This window comes from Camellia sinensis, chromosome 3, assembly GCF_055761805.1.
Source record: "Camellia sinensis isolate YWXY chromosome 3, ASM5576180v1, whole genome shotgun sequence".
In the NCBI taxonomy this organism is placed as follows: Eukaryota; Viridiplantae; Streptophyta; class Magnoliopsida; order Ericales; family Theaceae; genus Camellia; species Camellia sinensis.
In genome coordinates this window covers 55,934,399-55,954,710 of record NC_138963.1, presented here as the reverse complement: position 1 = coordinate 55,954,710, position 20,312 = coordinate 55,934,399, and the positions used below count along the sequence as shown (strand labels likewise).

General features: G+C 41.7%; 1 protein-coding gene across 1 annotated transcript; it reads right to left on the bottom strand.

The window, feature by feature from the left end:
• Positions 1-848: 848 nt before the first annotated feature.
• LOC114289489 (triosephosphate isomerase, cytosolic) lies at positions 849-19,589 on the bottom strand. Its single transcript, XM_028233235.2, has 9 exons — positions 19,367-19,589; positions 19,092-19,167; positions 5,654-5,777; positions 4,843-4,927; positions 4,562-4,694; positions 4,120-4,214; positions 2,947-3,025; positions 1,310-1,392; positions 849-1,205 (listed from the first exon to the last, which is right to left on the bottom strand). Exons 1-9 carry the CDS (start codon positions 19,403-19,405, stop codon positions 1,158-1,160), a joined length of 762 nt encoding a protein of 253 aa, XP_028089036.2. The 5' UTR covers positions 19,406-19,589; the 3' UTR covers positions 849-1,157.
• Between the last annotated feature and the right edge of the window lie 723 nt (positions 19,590-20,312).

Genomic DNA, 20,312 nt, shown 5'->3' with positions numbered 1-20,312 from the left:
GTTTGGGACTCCCAATTTGAGAACTCCATGACCTCCAAATATGTGCGACTGTTCTATGTGTGTTTTTGTTTTTGTCTTTGCCACTCTCTCACATAAGATGATGTGAGGAATGTGAAAATCTCAATCATTACTCAAATCATTATCACCAGAAAAATAGGGCTTTCAGTGTACGAAAGACTTCCATTAACTGTGACCCTTCACCAAAATGTCAAACCCTATCTATTTTACAGCAATATGAACAAAATTTCATGAAAATATTGATCTAAAGTCAACTGTATAATTGAAATGAAAAAAAAAAAAAAAACAAATAGGGTCAAGTGTTTAATTGTAATCAGGAGCCCTCTCTCCCTTTCCCTTTGTATCGGGAGAGGTTGTAACTAAGCTCTTTGGATAATGGACTTGTTTGAAAACTTGACTATTTTAATTGATTTTTTGATAAAAAAGTTATGTTTAGAATGGCAGTTAATTTTTTTTTTAATAATAGATTTGATATTGTGAGGAAAAAAAATTAAAAAAATTAAAATTTAAATGTGACATTTTATCTTATTATTATTTTAATTTATTTTATCTTTTATCTTTATTAGCTAGAGCCAGCCAATTTATGTATTTTTATGAAAAAAGAAGTGTTTCTACTAGTATTTCAAGAACTCTATGGTCCATTTGATTAGAGTGACAAATATGATAAAAGTGGAAGTGAATCTGTAAAAGAAAGAAAAGTGAAATATATATATATATATATATATATATTTGGTTAATGTGATTTTTTGTGAGAAAATAATAACAATTGACAACTTTCAAGAAAGAAAAGGGAAAAAAGAAAAACATTATCACATGGAACATCTAGATCATTGCCACTTCCAACCCTGGTCCGAAAATAGAATTTAAACCAGTAACCAAACAACTCCATTGATAAATGATACATATAAAATCATCATGTCCAACGAAAGAAAATAAAAATAAAAATAAAAAGATGGTCACATTTAAATACATGAAGCAAGTATGCACAGAAAAGGTCTCTAATATATTTCACACACAACCACAATGGTTAAATGTTTAGTCCAAGGATAACCGCAAAATTATTACTCAAAGTAGCTTAAAAGACATTCTAGGAAGGAGCTACAAGGTATGATTGCACCATTACCTGGTTTCCAACTTCTTTAATTCTTCTTCACGGTGGCCGACTTGATGATGTCAATGAATTCAGGCTGGTAAGTATGAAGGGGGTAAAAAGAGTCAAGTAACCGAATTCAGCGAAAAAGAACCAATTGATAACAAGTAATAATGCTGTAATAAACCAAAAAAAAAACACCTTTAGGGAAGCTCCTCCAACCAAAAATCCATCCACATCTGGCTGTGCTGCCAATTCTTTGCAGTTTGCTCCATTCACAGAACCTGCAATTAGCATATAAGAGGACATTCATGAGAGAGAGAGAGAGAGAGAGAGAGAGAGAGAGAGGGAAGGGGAGGGGAGAAGCAAGACCACAAGCCTATTCTGGGACAATGAATCATGGAGGGCAGTGGAATTAGCCAGCTTTTTTTTTTTTTTTTTTTCTGTTATTGCAGTGAACAGGGTTGGATCAAGAATTCGAGGGAAGGCAAAAACACAAGTAACTTTTCAATGAAAAAAATTATTACAAAATTTTAAATTTTGATTTATGCCAGAACAAAAAAATAAATAATATTACTATTACACATTCTTCGTCAACATAATTAAGAACAAAAATATAATTGAGCATATTTCTTTTGTCTGCATTAGCTTAACAAAAATATTAACTATTATCATGTCTCCGTCAACTAAAGTTAACTATTTAAAAATGTTATAATCACTACTTTTATAATATATATACATATAAACATTTATAATAGACTCGGCATCAAAACCTTAACCATCTTTCTCAACAAATATGATCATTTAACTTGTTACAAAATTTGCTTCCATCTTATTGGTTTAGTTTAGTTTTGAAGAGTTTTACATTGAAAATGTATGTTTTTATGAGTATAATGATAATCCGTTTTAATAAGTGGTATTAAAATTAATGAACTTATTTTTAAGAATGCTATGTTGAAGTAGAAAATATTTTTATTTCCAGATAATATTCTTATTTCTAAAGAATTAACAAATAAGAATGAATATAAAATAAGATGCATAAACAAATTAAAGTGTGATTTATAAAAGGAAAAAAAAGAACATAAATCACATATGAACAAAAAACAAAATTAGTAATAAATAAAAACAAATAAAAGACTATAAGTAACTCTAAACAATATAAAAATATAACAAAAATACAAAAAACAAATAAAATAGATCAACATTTCATAAAACTTGATTTAGAAACTATTTTTATAATTTTGTAATGTGAATAATTTTGAGGGTGCAAATTATTGAAATTTTGGGGGTGCGAAATACCATAGTTTGAAATTATTTTACTAATTACTAGTATAATATACTTAATTTTTAAAGCTTTTGGGGGTGCGACTGAACCTGCCCGCATCCCCCTAGTTCCATCCTTGGCAGTGAACCCCCCAAGCATAGCTACTAACCCCTGCAATCCTTAATTTATTAGCTTCCCAAACAGGAGAGTTGACCTTATAATACCAATATGGAAACCATGATCAGTTAGCTGAGACCCTAAAAAACCTAACCACATTTAGTTGGTGAGTACCATAATCACAAAACCAAAGTCCAGGCTTCAACTTTCAACATCAAGAACTGACCAGAATTGACTCAAATAGTCCAGGCTTCAACTTTCAACATCAAGAACTAACCAGAATTGACTCAAACAGTCCAGGCTTCAAATAGTCCAGAATTGACTCGAGAATTAACCAGAATTGACTCAAATGGTTGATATTAAATTGGCACCTTACAGTTAGTATATAAAACAAAGTAAAAAATATGTAAAAAAGGGTATTGGATTAGCAAATTGATAGCAAAAAGGACAAGAATACCTCCATAAATAATTTGGGTTGACGCCGCAACTTCAGCACCAGAATTATCCTGAAGCCATTTCCTCAATTCAAAATGGACCTGGAATAAACGTACACCATTTGTTATGAATAGACTATGTCAAAGAATTACTTGAAGTATCAAAGTAATAAGAAAATAAACATACAAGAATTTAAAAAGTGATAAAGGAAACATCATGAATAAGTATTCAATGTGGATGCAATAAAATGGGATTGCTTAGCAACAAAAATGTAGAAGTGGCTCAGCCCATACAATAGGGTATTGCTACCCTTTTTTGGAGTACAAGAAGCTACTATTGAGGTATCAAATGGTCAAAATGGTTGCCTCAGTACATTGGTGAACAGTCCAGAGGAAAGGTAACTGCCTAGCTTAATGCTGTGTTTGGTTGGGGGATTTGGAAAGGAAAAGAGAAAAAATAAGTGAAATATGAATAAAATATACCTACATTTCACACACCTTTTCTCTTTCATTTTCTAAATCCCTCCCCAAATCCCCCAACCAAACACAGCGTAAAAGAATTCTTATGATAAATAACCTAGCTTGAATAGTAATTATCAAGTTGCACAAGCAAAGCTAGGTGATGGCCCTGGTAGTAGCCAATGAAACAGCCCATAGATACTTGCCAAGGAGAAATGTGTTGTATAACAGACATTTCATAACAAAAGGAAAAACTCTGATAGAACCTCTGCTACGTATAACAAATCAAAAAAGAGTTATTGCGTAGTGCATAAAGTTGTGAAAGACCCAAAAACAATTGGCTACATAACTGAGATACAGGAAGAATCAATACTAAAGCAACAAACCCTTTTAACCATTCCAATGTGGAATCGGAAGAATAAGCTTTATTAACAGAAATTAACTTCAAGTGCAGATTGTCCACACTATCAAAGCAGAAATGAACTTCATAGCAGTAGCTTGATCCATCACAAACATCCACAAAAAACTTCAAAATTAATAGAGACAGAAACCACTTGGAATATTTTCTTTTGCCAAAAAGCTGACTCACATTGACACCATTCTTTGAACTAACACCAGAGCAGCATCTCATGGTTTAATGAAAAGGGCTAAACTAAAACATGATTGCTTGTTTAAGGATCCCTGGTAATAAAACATTGAACTCAATAAGACAACCGCCAAGACAAGAAGGAACTTACTTCCTGAGCCTGAGCAGGGGTCGCAACCTTTCCCGTTCCAATGGCCCAAACTGGTTCATAAGCTATAACAACATTCGACCAGTGTGATATTCGTTCTGCAAGAGAACAGTTGAAAATTATTCGAGATGTATTTATGAAGAAATATAGAATTTTTTCCAGCAAAAAATAACTATAAAATAAAAATAATAAAAAACTGATAAGTGTAAAACCAATAAAAAATATTATATCTGGAAGATCCAGAACCAAAACAACTAAAAGAAACTTGTATTTCTCAGAAGCTAACAGTAGACAATAGATTTTTTCCTTTTTTTTTTTTTTTTTGATAAATAACAAGAAAATGCTGGTGGTAGGAATATCTCTAGAACCCACATTAAAGCAAAGTACCAGACTACCATATAATTGCTTGCGTATTTTGGTTTCAGGACGGTAGATATCTATGTACCAGCAATTGCGTTCGTTTGTGCGGCAACTACAGCCATTGTAGATCCTGATTCTCGCTGCTCAAGGGTCTCCCCAATGCAGGCAATCACCTTCAAGCCCATTGAAAGAGCATATGCAACTTTATCTCCAATGAACTGCATTAAAATTCCAAGTGAACCAGATTCTAAGAAATAAATGGCAGATCACTCCATATAACAAAAAACAAAGCAATAATCACTGATGTGTGACACAACATTTTGTGCGGCACAGCATTTTTCATATATAAGAAGGTACAAAAGTTACCTCACTGGATTCATTTAATATAAGTCTTCTCTCAGAATGACCAAGAATGACCCAAGGAATGCCCAAATTGACAAGCATCTCAGCACTGTCACAATAAGAGAAATCACTTTAAACACAAAAAAACAATTAAAACCCACATATTGCAGCAAGTCAGTTGTTCATGAACAAAGATCCATCTTTGACTCAAGCAAATAGCAAAAGAGAACAAATTGATTTTCTGCATTACATTAAATTAAACCTCATAATTAATAGTATCACACAACAAAAGGTTCAAATGTTTAAGTGATTAATTGTCAAATCGGTTTCTATTTCCTTTTAATAGCCTCCTCAATGGATAAGAACTATTATGTGAAATATTCAGCTAAAAGATAGTAGGCTCCAGACCACCTTAGAACATTACACAAAGTTGAGCAAATGTAGCCCCAAGTTGAATTCAGTAAGTAACCAAACCAAACCAAGCCTTAAGTTGAATTCAGTAGGTACACCAAATTATTGAATATCCACAAAAATAATGGAAATTGTATATGGAACATACAAGGAATAGGTTGGGTAAAGACGAAAAGAAATGTCCACGTGTAAACTCCAGATAAGGAAGCTTAAATTCAAGTCAAAACTATAAGGAAAGAACACTACACGAATCTTCCAATAACTAGAACAGATGACAATGACAAAATGGATAACAATTTTACAATACAAATGACAAGCTTTTATGCAATGAATCCATAATCACTTGTCACAAAGAATTTCAATCTAAAATATGACAAGGCAAGGATTCCAATGAACTGGACAATAGGAGCAGATCATGACATACCTAACCTCACCGGTAAAAGCACCTCCTTTCCGAACCCAACAGTTTTGTGCGGCAATTTGGAAATCAGAGCGCAATAAATTTTTTACCACAGGAAGAAACACAAATGGAGGGCTTACAACAACCTCTGCAAGCAAAACACGTCCATGCCATATCAAAACCTTGAAGACAAAAAATAGTTAAACTACAAGAACATATAGATACACCCGTGCAAAAGTCCACAAGAGAGAGAGAGAGAGAGAGAGAGAGAGAGAGAGACAATACAACACCAGGAAACTCTGGCAGAATTATTATTAATTTTTATCGTTAACTTCTTAACGAAGAAATGTATTCATTGAAGCAAATCAAGCTTAAAAACTTCAAGGAAGTATCCATTGTAAATAAATACAATAGTTTAGATGAACTAAATGGAAGCAGGCTACATGACATAAGTTGAGCAGGAACGTATAACTTGCAATAAGGGGTGTGCATGCCTATTTCCCCTGTTTAATCTAATTGATGAATCTATAGTTTTTCCAACATAAGTATTCAATGAGTATAATGCACAAATCAAACCTTCTGTTATATGGTCAAAACACTTCTAGAAGATGTAATACGAGTACACTACTATGAATATGCATAGGTGGGTCCTCGTAAGGTCAGGTTGCCTGTGCCTCGAGAAAAGCCCAAACCAACTGTTAGCAGATTCTGAACCAAGTGCAACCGTAATTTTAACACAAGCTTGTTCTGGTCAATCTAGTTCAAGCTCAACCTCCAAAAATTTGGCCCCAAATGAACTTTATGTTTACCAACATAAACTAATATAAATTGTGTACTAAAAAGCTCGACCAGTACATAAAGATTTGCAGTCGATGAATTTAATAATTTTTTCGATATTGCAAAATCTGAATTTATGAATATTATGCATATCTCAATGTTTCGCAAGAGGACGCATATGCGTTTATCCAGCAGAACGTTACATGACATTGGGCCCAAGTGGACATCTCATTTATATTCTTACAGTGGGGAGTGCAATCATAGCTCTCACCATAGCACCCAAAATCAGAGGGAAAAAAGCAAACAACTTAGTGAGTGAATGAGCTAATTTAACATTCCTCTGTAAAAACAAGCATAAGACACCCAATGCATTACTCTCTCATTGCCAAATTACGATCTTTCGAGAAAAGATCTTCTAAACTTTAGGGTATATAGAGATTGCATATCTAACATCCAGAAAACATGACGATTTCCACTGTGGGGGAGTGGTTTGGAAATACTCTTCAGATCCTGGGGGACGCTCATAATTCCCAGCTAGTCACCTGAAAAGGAATGAACACTCCGGTCAGGGGTGCCGGAATTAGCACTCCGATAGATAAGTCAGCATATACTCTTTTGATTACTTGTATCTTAAGTTAAGTATACTTCTCACATACCTTTCTTTGACTGATGATCCAGTATTTATATTATTCTCTTTGGGCCCTAGGGTCAGGCCCATCCTCGATCCTTTATATATACTTCTACTCGGCCTTTGTTCACTAGTTGGAATGCTGATTATTTTATTCGACTCTTCAATTGACTAGGATCAATGCCGAATAAATATTATGTCCCGGACTGGACTCGTCCATTCGTCCCTATTGCTCCAATGAAATTCGGCTCCCACAATTGCCCCCCAAACACCCCACTAGCATCAGTTAGTCGGTGTGTTTGGCTTTGAGCCTGGAAAGTCAAAAATTCAGCGGTTAATCCTCTTTCCGATGCATTCAGAACGCGCATACGCTTTTTGGTCACTATAACGATTTTCCGCCCCTTCGTACTCTGCCTCCATTTAATGTGATTTAAAATTGTCTCTTCGAATGCATGTTTTGAATACTCAAAAATACCCAGTTCACCTTCTAGTGCAACTCCTTCACTTCGCGGCTTCTGCAACTCCTTATTCCTCATTTTTCCCTTCATCTCCTGTAAGTCTTCTTCTCCTTCACTTCCGATCCCACTTCCTTGTTTGCTTTTAGTTTCCCATAATCCTTGGGCTGGCCAGTATGGCGAAACATCTAAAGGAGCTCCTTTCAGCGGATCAAATCTCCGGCTTTCGATGCCGTTTTTCCATCCCCGACGACATCCATCTGTCATTTTTGGCAGACAGCACCACTGATATGGAGAGGGAAGATGAGAGCACAATCGGTTTTCCTCTCCTGTCAATTGCTGAGGGCGGAGACCGCTTTCCCCTCCACCCATTTTTTAGGGCTATTTTTCAATACTGGGGTCTAATCCCTTCCCAGCCCAATGTGAATTTTTTTCACATCATAATGGGGATTGTAGAGCTAAACCGGCGTCTTAGGATTAATTTAGGTATACCCGCCATTCGGCATTGTTATGTCCTAGCCAAATCTACTGGCCGGCTAGGACGCTACTTTCTTAGAGCCAAGGACACTGATCATCACTTAGTGACCATGCTTGCCAGCTCTCTGGCAAGCGTGTCGATGACGTGATGGTCGTTGTCTGAGGCAATTGGGAATTCGGCGAAGGTGAAGATCGCCTAAACCCCGTGCCAAGGCGAAAAGACGAACCAGGTAGCCGATTAGATCACTTTTGTTTCTGTTATTACAATATCTGTATTCGACACTATATACATCTAATCGCTTTGTTTATGCAGGCAACGACTTGAAGAGAGTGTTGGTTTCAGGCGACGACGCTGTGCTTGCAGAAATTAAAACCGTGTTACGGTTTGTCGGCCGTCCAAACCTTCAAAAACAAGGGAGGGCGGCCCACATTCTCCTGCGGTACGAGCCAACTTACACGACATTCTCGGCTGCAGACAACATTTCGATCCCGCGAGGCGACAACCATCTTACAGTCCTTATCTTCCCCAGCTTCAAGAACTTAAGACAGATTGGTTTAGAAACATCCGATTTTGAACACGTAGAAGAACAAGTGGCCGAACCAATCGCCGAGGATCCGGACCAGTTGGCAGTGGAAGTTGACAAAGCTCTTAACTCGACCTTTGAGGAAGCCGGACTCAACTCGTCCAACCCTCCGTCAACGTCAGGCTGAGGGGACGCCTCCTTCGAAGATATTTTCACAAATTTGGGAGACCTTCCTGGCGCTTATTCTGAGGGTATGGCTGGGGAAAATCTCACGTAGTTGGCAAGAAAGAGAAACGCCAAATGCATGGCTGCCCGACGAAAAGCCGAGGCCACCCGTTCTATTCCTGCCCCGACTGAATCTTCCGAACCTATTATTGTAGAAGAGACGGCTCAAGTTCATGTGGCCGAGACGGAGAAGGCAGAAGAACGGCCGATTCCAGAAGAACGGGGAGAAAAATGTGCCGCCGAGAGCGAGGCCGGCTCTGAGGAGGACTTCGTTGATAAACGGCCACGTTTAGAGGAGTCGGGTGTGGTTGCTCCTTTTGTTGTTGAGCCAAAGATAAAAAACATGCCGATCTCCTCTGAAGCGTCGGCCTTGACAGATCCGGTTGTGGCGTTGAGCTTGGCTGCCTCGGTCTCGTTGCCGGCTGATAAGGCAACCTTTCGTAAGGAGCCGGATTTGGTAGCAATAGCATTAGCTGCCCAGTCGGCTCTTCTGGTAAATGACTTGATCCTAACTCCTTGTTTTGGTTCGGTTTGCAGACGGTATTTCTTGGTATGTGACAATCCTAACTTCTTGTTTTGCAGACGGTCGGAAGGATAGCCGAAATAGGCTGCCGCCAGCATGATGCCATTGAAAGAATTGGCCGTTTGAAGTCGGAAGTCAAGGGTGAAAGGAGCAGGGCCGAGTTTAAGGCGACCAGAGCGACAATGGAAAGTGCACGGGCCGATGCTGAGAAGGAAAGGGCGTGGACTGCTGATAAGCTCAGATCGGAAGCCAAGGAGAGGGCAAACGCAAGCGAGGAATCGCTCAAGTTAGCCGAGGAGGCGCTTGTCAAGCTGGAGGCCGAATTGGAGGAGTCGAAAAAGGCAAAGAAAAAGCCGACTCCGAGGCTTCCGAAGCGTTCGAGGCTGGGAAGAGCGCCGCCCTTGCAAACTACGTAGAAGAAGTCCCCAAATTCGAGAATCGGGGATTCAAACATGGCTGGCTCAAAGCCCTTGCTGCCGCTGGAGTGACATTGGCTATGCCAATTCCATACGTGCAAGTGGACGTTGAGCCGCTTGAGTCTGATTTCGAGGATTGATTTGGGGGACACTTTAGTTTTGTTAGGTGTTTTGAATGTATGTTCTTTGTTAGTTGATTTTCATCTTTTTTGGATTTTCATGTGTAAAATGTCCGCTGTTAGCGCCCAATTTATGAATGAAAATTTTCTATGCTCTCAAGTTATTGCTTGTATTGTTTGTTATATGAGTACAGAATTAAAAGAATCAACAGTTAAAACAAAATGTCACGACTACGTGAGACGACAAACTTATTAGCCTATTAAATTAATGAATTTGATTTATGACTGAATAAAATGAATTCATGAGGTGCTGATAGGTCAGCTCATAAGGCAGCTAGGGTACATAAGCTGATTAGCTTGACGAATCTGTCCTTAGCTGGTTCATGAACAAGAACGCCGAATAACTGAGGTTCATGAACTAGAACGCCAAATTAAATGAACTTATGAATATTGTATTGATAAATCGATTCTTGGAGCGGCTGGGGCACTCGAGCCGACTGGATTGATGAATCTGCCCTTACCCTAGCTGGTTCATGAACATAGAACGCCAAATAATGGAGGTTCATGAGTATTGTACTGATAAATCGATTCATGGAGCGGCTAAGGCACTTAAGCCGACTAGATTGATGAATCTGCTCTTGCCCTAACTGATTCACAAACTTAGAATGCCGAATAAAATGAACTCATGAATATTGTACTGATAAATCGATTCATGGAGCGGCTGTGGCACTCAAGCCGACTAGATTGATGAATCTGCCCTTGCCCCAGCTGGTTCATGAACTGGAATGCCGAATAACAGAGGTTCATGGGGCGATTGGGACACATGACTCAATCGGCGCCGAGCTGTTGAGGTTTTAATATTAATAAGATCGCCTCGGAGGTGCTGCCCCCGTAGGGAATAAATGGGCGTGTACTTCGTGAATGAAGGTCCTATTTATATGCTCAGAGTCCAGTTCTTTGAGGAAGGTTAAACAAGTGCGAATGTCAAATAGACTTTTCTTTAACAGCAGAGGGGAAGCGAGGGCGCTAGCTTAGCTGGGAGGAGATATGAGTCGAAGTGGTGAACCTTCGCGCACGGGAAGTAGGACTTCGAGGGATCGGGAGAGACACCAATCTCCTCGTCGTCGAAGTAGGTCGCCCAAGAGGGACAAGCAGCCACAGGGCAAATCTCCTCAACCCCGTTCTGGAAGGGAATCCGATGCGACTCTGCGCCCATTGAGTTTTGCGGTCTTCGTGGGGAATAGACCAATGACAGAGACGGATTCGATCGTTCGAAATCCAAATGTGGCAGTCGAGTTTGCTCGACAGATTTTTCCACCCAAAGTCCAGCAATCGATGGTAGGTCGGCAAGATTTCAAAGTGTTTCGTGAAGGCGTTCACGGGGCGGTGAAGGAGCTGTACACCACTTATGAAATTAGCATGCGTCTTCGCGCCACTCGGCGCGATATAGAGCAGAGAGATGAACGCATTCGGAAGTTAGAAGCTCGCGCGGAGAAGGCTGAGCGTGAGCTAAGGAAAATCAAGTCTGCCTAGTCTCAATCGGCCAACCATCCCAACCCGGTTGTGGAAGAGAGGGTGACTCAAAGGCTGATAAGTGATGCTATTGCCAATCGGAACACGGATAGCATGTTCGCGATTGAGACTGCAAGGACCACGGCCTATGAAAAAGGCTTCCATGACGGCCGAAAGGTCGGAATACAGAAGACCATGGAGAAACTCGTCGAAGAAGTTTGCCGATGTGAAAATCGTGGGTTTAAGCACGGCTGGATCAAGGCACTTCAGCAAGCTGAGGCTCTCCAGGCAGCAGGTGTGAATTCTGCGTTGCCGTTGTACCAACAGAATGATTTTACCTTTTCCGCTTTCGAAGTTAAGAAGAGTGATGATGAGGGAGCCGCCGAATAGAAGCAGACCTTGTAATGCTTATGTAGATTGAGAGCGAAATTATGTATTTATTGGCTAATTTTAATAAAACACTTCGTTTTCAATTTGTAGTGTACTTTTTATTTATATTAGTGCACTTGATGCCAATAGATTTATCTAAGGACACATTTTATTTTGAATGTTCGCACGTTTTAGCCTACGTTTATGCGGCTTGAACTATTTCATTTTGAATATTTGCATATTTCAGCCTTTGTTTACACGGCTTGTACGAAGGCCATCCGAATTAGGAGGATTATTCGGCCCAAACGTGTCATGTACTACTAGGGCTCTGAATTCGGAGACTTGGCCGATCGTGATATTCACAAAGGTTGCTCCGAATCTAGAGGCATAATCGGCCCAAAGGCATCATGCGCCGATATGGCTCCGAATCCGGAGTCTTTATTTGGCCAATCGTGATATCCACCGTGATATCCACAAAGGACGCTCCGAATCCGGAGGCTTAATCAGCCCAAAGGCGTCATGCGCCAATGGGACTCCGAATCCGGAGTCTTTTTGGCCAATCGTGATATCCACGAAGGGCGCCCCAAATCCGGAGGCTTAATTAGCCCAAAGGCGTCATGCGCCGATGGGGCTCCGAATCCGGAGGCTTAATCGACCCAAAGGCGTTATGCGCCGATGGGGCTCCGAATCCGAAGTCTTTTTGGCCAATCGTGATATCCACGAAGGGAGCTCCGAATCCGGAGGCTTAATCGGCCAAAAGGCGTCATGCGCCGATGGGGCTCCGAATCCGGAGTCTTTTTGGCCAATTGTGATATCCACGAAGGGCGCTCCGAATCCGGAAGCTTAATTAGCCCAAAAGTGTCATGCACTAATGGGGCTTCGAATTCGGAGACTTTATTTGGTCAATCGTGATATCCACGAAGGGCGCTCCGAATCCGGAGGCTTTCGTTGGAACACTTTTGAACTGGACTTTGCAATGAGTAAACAGGGATCTTTGCATTACAAAAGTGGAGAGTGTACATGGTGAACCATTCAAAACTAGTATCATTCCCTACAAGTCGGGTTCAATGATAGAATTTACGCAAGTGCGTTGAATTCCAAGGCCGTGGCAGACTCCTTCCGGACATGTCTTTGAGCCGATATGCCCCTACTCCTACAATCGAATCGACCTGATAGGGGTCGTCCCAGTTAGGACCCAATTTTCCATCAGCCGATTTCCTGGCAGCTAGAAGTACTTTCTTCAAGATCAACTCTCCTGGTGTGTAGCGGCGCAGCTGAACACGTTGATTGTACGACTTAGCAAGCTATTACTGGTATCATGCCATAAACGCAAGGGCACGGTCTCTTCGTTCTTCGATCAGAGTCAAATCCAAAGCCAACATCATGTCATTTCGGCCCATATAAAAAACTTGCGATTTCAGGGTTGGGTGGCCGATCTCCAGGGGTATGATCGCCTGGGTTCCAAAGCATAAAGCAAACGGCGTTTCTCCAGTGGATCGCCTCAGCGTAGTTCTATGAGCCCACAATACACTCGGCAATTCTTCAACCCATTTGCCTTTAGCTTGCTTCAGCCTCTTCTTAATGCCGTCCAAGATGGATTTGTTAGAGGCTTCGGCTTGACCATTGCTTTGGGGGTAAGCTGGCGTGGAAAAGTAAGGCCGGATACCATACTTGCTGCACAGCTCTCGGTAGACGCCACAATCAAACTGGGTGCCGTTATCTGAGATAAGAGCTCTTGGAATGCCGAATCGTGTTATGATATTTTTCCATACAAAGCGCTTAACATCAGCATCTCGAATGTGCGTTAATGCCTCCGCTTCGACCCATTTTGTGAAGTAATCTGTCGCGACGATCAAGTATCGCTTGTTCCCTAGGAAACTCGGCAATGGTCCTACGATATCAAGTCCCCACTAGGCGAACGGCCAGGGACTGGTAATAGAGCTTAACTCTTCAACAGGCAGATGAGCTAACGGGGAGAACTTCTGGCACTATTCACATTTTTTCACATAGCATTCGGCATCAGATCTCATTGTCAGCCAATAATATCCTTGTGTTATAGCTCGATGGGCCAAAGAGCGCCCGCCAGAATGTGCGCCACAACTGCCTTCATGTATTTCAGTCAGAAGCTCTTCGACTTTGTCCGGATGCACGCATTCCAGGTATGGACCAGAAAGCGATTTTTTATAAAGCTTTCCTTGCGGATCCAAGTAGTATCGCAGGGTTTTGTTTCGCAGCTTGTGCGCTTCTTTCTTGTCCTCTGGGAGCTGTTCGGAAGACAAGAATGCAGCAATGGGATCCATCCAACTCGGTCCAGATTCTATGACATTGACCTGCACTTCCTCCGAAGGACCAATGCTTGGCTCCCGGATGAAACCCACCTCGATGGTCCGTTTAATCTCTGAGTTAATGGCGGAGGCTAGGCAAGCTAGGGCATCTGCATGTGTGTTCTGATTACGTGTTATCTGATTCAATTCATAATGGTCAAATTTTGCCAGCAAGGAGTTAGATGTTTTCATGTAAGCCGCCATACGGTCATTTCTTGCCGCGTACTCTCCTTTTAACTGATTGATCACCAATTTTGAATCGCAAAATACAAGCAGACGCCGAGCACCCAGAAGATGTGCATTCTACAGTTAGAAGGGCTTCGTATTCGGCTTCGTTATTTGACGCCTCAAAGCCGAGTTTGACGGCCTACTCAATTATTGCGCCATCGGGAGCTATGATTACTACTCCAGCTCCACTGCCCCGCTGATTGGATGATCCATCACAGTACAACTGTCAAATGTCCCCAACATAAATTCTCCAGTTCGGCTTAAGTCGAATTTCATCAGACTTGAAATCGACAAGACCACCAGTGAATTCGGCCACAAAGTCGACAAACACCTGTCCCTTGATTGAGGTTCTAGGTAGAAACTGAATATCGTACTGGCCAAGTTCAAGAGCCCACTTTGAAACGCGTCCTGATGTTTCCGCACTACGTAGTACTGATCGGAGGGGGTAATCTGTTAGCACTCCGATGCTATGCCCCTGGAAGTAATGCATCAGTTTTCTTGCTACCATGACTAGGGCTAGGATGAGTTTTTACAGCGGAAGGTAACGTGTTTCGGCGTCGACCATTGCCTTGCTCACATAATATACTGGCCGCTGCTCCCCCAGCTCTTCCTTCATCAGTACGGCGCTAACGGCCTGGTCAGAAACTGCCAGATACAAAATGAGCGGGTCACCTGCCGAAGGTGTTGTCAAGAGTGGAACTGATCAGAGGTAGGTTTTGAGGCCGTTGAGAGCGGCTTCGCACTCGGCGGACCATTCAAAAGCCTTGCCCTGCCGTAGTATATGGAAGAATTGTCGACAGCGATCTGTAGACCGACTGATGAACCTGTTGAGTGCGGCGGCCATCCCCATTAACTTTTGAACCTCTTTTACTGAACGAGGGGAGCCGAGCTCCAAGATTGCTGTGATTTGCCTCGGGTTGGCTTTGATTCCTCGGTGGTTGACAATGTAACCCAAGAATTTGCTAGAGCCGATCCCAAACGCACATTTGGAAGCGTTTAGCTTCATTTTGTATTTACGTAAAATGCTGAATGTATCTTCCAGATCGGCTAGATGAGTTTGTTCTTCTTTGGACTTGACCACCATGTCAGCAATGTACACTTCCATAGTGTGGCCGAGTTGCTCCTTGAACATGGCAGTGACCAGTCTTTGGTAAGTTGCCCCTGCATTCTTCAGCCCAAAAGGCATAACCTTATAGCAGTAGGTTCCTCTTGGGGTGAGGAATGCAGTTTTGTCTGGGTCCTCCGGATGCATGGTGATTTGATGGTAGCCTCTGTAAGCATCGAGGAAGCTCATACGCTGATGGTATGCTGTCGCATCTACAAGTTGGTCAATTCTGGGTAGGGAAAAACAATCTTTGAGGCAGGCTTTGTTTAGGTCCGTGAAATCAACGTACACTCGCCAAGTCCCATTTTTCTTCTTCACAACCACAGTATTAGAGAGCCACGTAGGGTAGGTCACTTCCCTGATTGCCCCCGCGTCAAGCAACCTGTCAACCTCTTCAACAACGGCGGCAGTGTGCTCTGCGCCTGACCGTCGGCTTTTCTAAATGATCGGCTTGCATTTAGGGTCAACATTCAAACGGTGCTGCGAAACAGACGAATCTATACCCGGCATCTCATATGGAGTCCATGCAAAGACATTAAGGTTGCTGAGCAGGAAGGAAATCAGCTACTGTCTGTCGGCTTAATTCAGGGATGCGCCGACCATGAAGAACCTGTATGGGTTTCCGTCGATTTCAACTCGATCTAGGGCTTCCGTGGCCTTTTCACTTGGGGGCTGCCCAACATCATCGAGGCTCTCCCGATCCGGCACCTTAATAGAATTCACTTGCAACTCCTTTGGCGTTTTTCCAGCAAAGAGATAGCATGCTTGTGCCGACTTCTGTGAGCCACGGATTTGCTCAACGCCGTGCTCTGTCGGGAAGCGTAGCCGTTGATGATAGGTGCTTGGCACGGCCTGCATAGAATGCAACCAAGTTCGCCCCATGATGAGATTATACGGCGATGGCAGCTTGACGACCAAGAATTCCACATCCACTGTTCGGGAGCCCGCTCGAACGGGTAGTGTAATTTTCCCCAATGGGTATTCTGGATTGGCGTTGAAGCCGAATAGTGGATAAGGGGCCGGAGAAAGATCCGATTCGGAGAAGCAGAGCTTGGTGAATGTCTTGTAATACAGAATCTCCGATGTGCTCTCGGGATCAATGAGTATGCGCTCAACGGTGAATCGGTTTACGCGTAACTCAATTACCAAGGGATCGATGTGGGGAAGTGTCACTCCGGCCAAATCTGAATCATCAAAAGCAATGCTCGCAGCTTCATGGGGCCGTTTTGCCGGAGTGAGTTGATTTTGAGGGTCAGGATTCGACTGAATCATATGCACCGCAGATGACATTGGCATGCTGTATATCACGTGGATCACGCCGAGTGGAGGGGAATCCTGTCTCAAGGCTATTGCTTTGGTTGAGTTGCCTTTTCAGACGTACTGTTGTAGCCTACCATCTTGTACCAATTTCTCTAGGTGATCCTTCAATGCATAACAACTCTCAGTATCGTGGCCATGGTCCTTGTGATACTTGCACCGTCTATCCCATCTTCTCGTGTCGGGAGGTCCCACCATTTTGGACGGCCATGTGAAGAACGGAAGGTGTTGGACTTTGGACATAACCGCGCTGATCAGCTCTGTCAACTCCATATATTTCTTGTCGGCGCGCCTTAAGCGCCTGCTATCAACTTGCAGTTGTTCATTTTCTCGGTGGGAGCATTGATCGCTTGGCCGGCGAGAATCCCATCTCTTGTCTCGTTTAGCCCGATGCCGTGGTTTAGGGCTCTGAGGTGGTACAAAATTTAACGGCTGAGCAATTTCAGAAGGGGTCGTTTTGTTGGCCACGTTTCCGACTTTAACCCGCAAGGCGTCATCCTCCACTTTACAATATTCCTCAACTTTCTTCATCAGCGACCAGACTGTTTTGGGAGGTCGTCTAGTCAGGGAGTTGCGGAGAGCACTGTCATGATGCAAACCCATTTTGAAGGCGGTTATGGCCATGAAGTCGTTGCAAGCGTCATCAACAAGATTAAAACACTCCCAATAGCGCGCAGAGTACGCTCTTAGTATTTCTCCTGGCTGGATCTGCATTGCCCAGAGAAAGTCGGCTTGTTTCGGCTGGACCTCGTTGGTGATGAATCTGGCCCTGAAGGATTTCTGTAATTGATGGAAGCTTTTGATCGAAGCCGACTCCAGTTTATAATACCACCTGACAGCCAATGGGCCCAAACTGCTGGGGAATATTCGGCACATGAGGGCCTCGTCGTCTGCATGCAATGTCATGGCTTGCTTGTAATGATGGATGTGATCGGTGGGGTCTAATTTTCCATCATAGAGAGTGAACGACGGAGCTTTGAACTTTTTGGGCAGAACAGCCCTTACGATCCGTCGCACGAAGGGATCATACTGGTCTTCTTCATCTGAACTGTTTCCTCTTCGCTTATGCCTTATACGTGGACTCTCTTCAGAGGAACTGGACGCTTCGAGTCGTCCCTTCTTCTTGGGCTCTGGGGATAATGAGTCGGAGTCGCTATCAATGTCTTGTTGTCGGGCTTGAGGTCGTCGACCACCTGCCCTCAGAGGTCGTTCCGAATCTTGGCATACAGCTTGTTTGGACTTCGCCACCTCCAAGGCCAAATCCTGACGGAGACGTTCGTTCTCAGCGATTATGTTCTCCAACCTCTGTTCGTTTTGCTTTGCTTGTTCCATGATCGCTTGCATTGTCTCATGCTCTGAAGTCGAGGGTGAGGCGAAGTTCAAAGCGCGTCTTGCGGCGATAGTCTCCGGTCCAAGCATGTTTGTTGGGGTGAGGTCGTCTCTCTGTGTGGTTTAGTCAGTGACTGTCGGAGGGTCTTCCGTTACGCCCGCTCTGGATGTTCTTGAGTATTCCCACAGATGGCGCCAATTGTGGGGGAGTAGTTTGGAAATATTCTTCAGATCTTGGGAGACGCTCGTAATCGTCAGCTAGTCACCTGAAAAGGAATGAACACTCCAGTCAGGGATGCCGGAATTAACATTCCGACGGATAAGTCAGTATATACTCTCTTGATTACTTGTATCTTAAGTTAAACATACTAATTCAAGCATACTTTTCTCTGACTAATGATCCAGTATTTATATTATTCTCTTTGGGCCCTAGGGTCAGGCCCATCCTTGATACTTTACATATACTTCTACTCGGCCTTTGTTCCACTAGTTAGAATGTCGATTATTTTATTCGGCTCTTCAATTGACTAGGATCAACGCCGAATAAATATTATGTCCCGAACTAGACTCGTCCATTCGTCCCTATTGATCCAATGAAATTCGGCTCCCACATCCACATAACACTCATATGAAACTTCCATTAAAAGCATCAGTAAAACTAATTTAAAAAGTTTTCCATATTTACTAATCTTATTTAGAATGAGGTTCTCAATCAAGAATGATAACCACCAAATCTTATTTAGATTTCCCAAAGTAAACTAAAGAAATCATAACAGCATGAAACATGGTTAAACACACGGCTAAGAGCATCTCCAACATTTACCCTTTGTTTTCATCAAATTTGAGTAAAAATTTCATTTGATATCGCACGTTCCAACAGAACAATTTGGAATTTCATCAAACCACCGGCCAACGTAATTTTTCCATAGATTTTTGTAAGGAGGTGGTCGTTCGGGGGACAACCGGCTGGTCATGAACAGTAAATTGATGAAAGTAACAAGCCAACCTCAATTTGATGAAAAATTTAAGATATCCTAGGTGGAAGGGTTGGAGCAGCAAAAGGCTTCTCTTTAAGTAGCTTTAAATAAAATAATAAGAAAGGAAGTTAACTCTTAATACTCTTTGCAAACTTACCCACATCATCTTCTGAAGGGACTTCAGCTTCATTTAAAGTGGTAACAATCTTCTTCACCTCCTCAGTTGTTCCATTCTGCAGGTACAATTATCAACCTAAGTGAGTTTAGAATGTATGCATAACTAATAATTCGCTCGTCTCATAAGTTGTGTCTGAGATGCAGACTAGGAAATAGGCCTAGAATAAAAAGCAAAGCAAAAATTAACTAGTGGATGATTCTGGACTTGTGAGTGTGCCCACTAGTCCAAATTAAGTTAAAACCAGAGATACGTACGCATTTCCAGTTGCCGCCGACGAAGAATTTTCTGCTCATTTTGCGTTTCAACTACAAAATCGATAATGAAGAAGAGATCGCCAAGACAGGGCGATGATTTTTTATAGCGCGAATGAGCCAAGAGGAAAGCCAAGTCCGAGCTTACACTTTTAGGGTTAGTTGTTTTTTTTTTTTTTTTTTTTTGCCTCTACCCGACCAGACGGACCACAAAAATATAAAAATTAAAAATTTTTTGACTTATTTATTTATGTTTTTAATGAATTTTTTAATTTTTTTTTAATTATTTTGTTTTTTAGAAATGTCTCTGACAGACTTGAAAAATAATTTTTTAAAAATTATTAAAAACAAAAACTAAAAATAAAAATATATATATTTTTTAGTTGGATGTAACTTTGTACAGGAAAAAAAAAAGTGCAAAAATTAAAATCAATGAGAAGGAACCTTATTTGCATTTTTTTTTCTCTAAAATATAATATAAAGATAGAAAATATTTGTTTATTTGTAATTTTTTTTAAAAATTAAGTCATATTTATCAAATTTAAGATCATTATTTGGGTCAAAGGCATCGTGACCCAGTCCAAGCTCTCTCGAGCCAAGCCCATATCGCAAGGAGCCTAGCTAGAAATGAATGACATTGGTGTGGGTCTCATATTTGAAGCCCATCCTGATCCATGAGGCATAGCCCATTGGCATGTGAGAGGCAACCCGTTGGCCTGCCCATAAACTCCACAAAAAAATTTGAATCTTGATTCGTTAGGCAGAGTCCATGGGTTGGCTTAGGACTTGGCTCATAAAATAAAAATCCCTCTAAAGGGCTTGGGCAACATTCTCACAAGTCGACATAGTTTGGTGTCAATTCTTATGTCAAACTACTTAAATAAATATCAATGATAGGGGATTGAAAATAAAATAAATTGTATCAGTTTTTTTATTGGGGATAGACTCC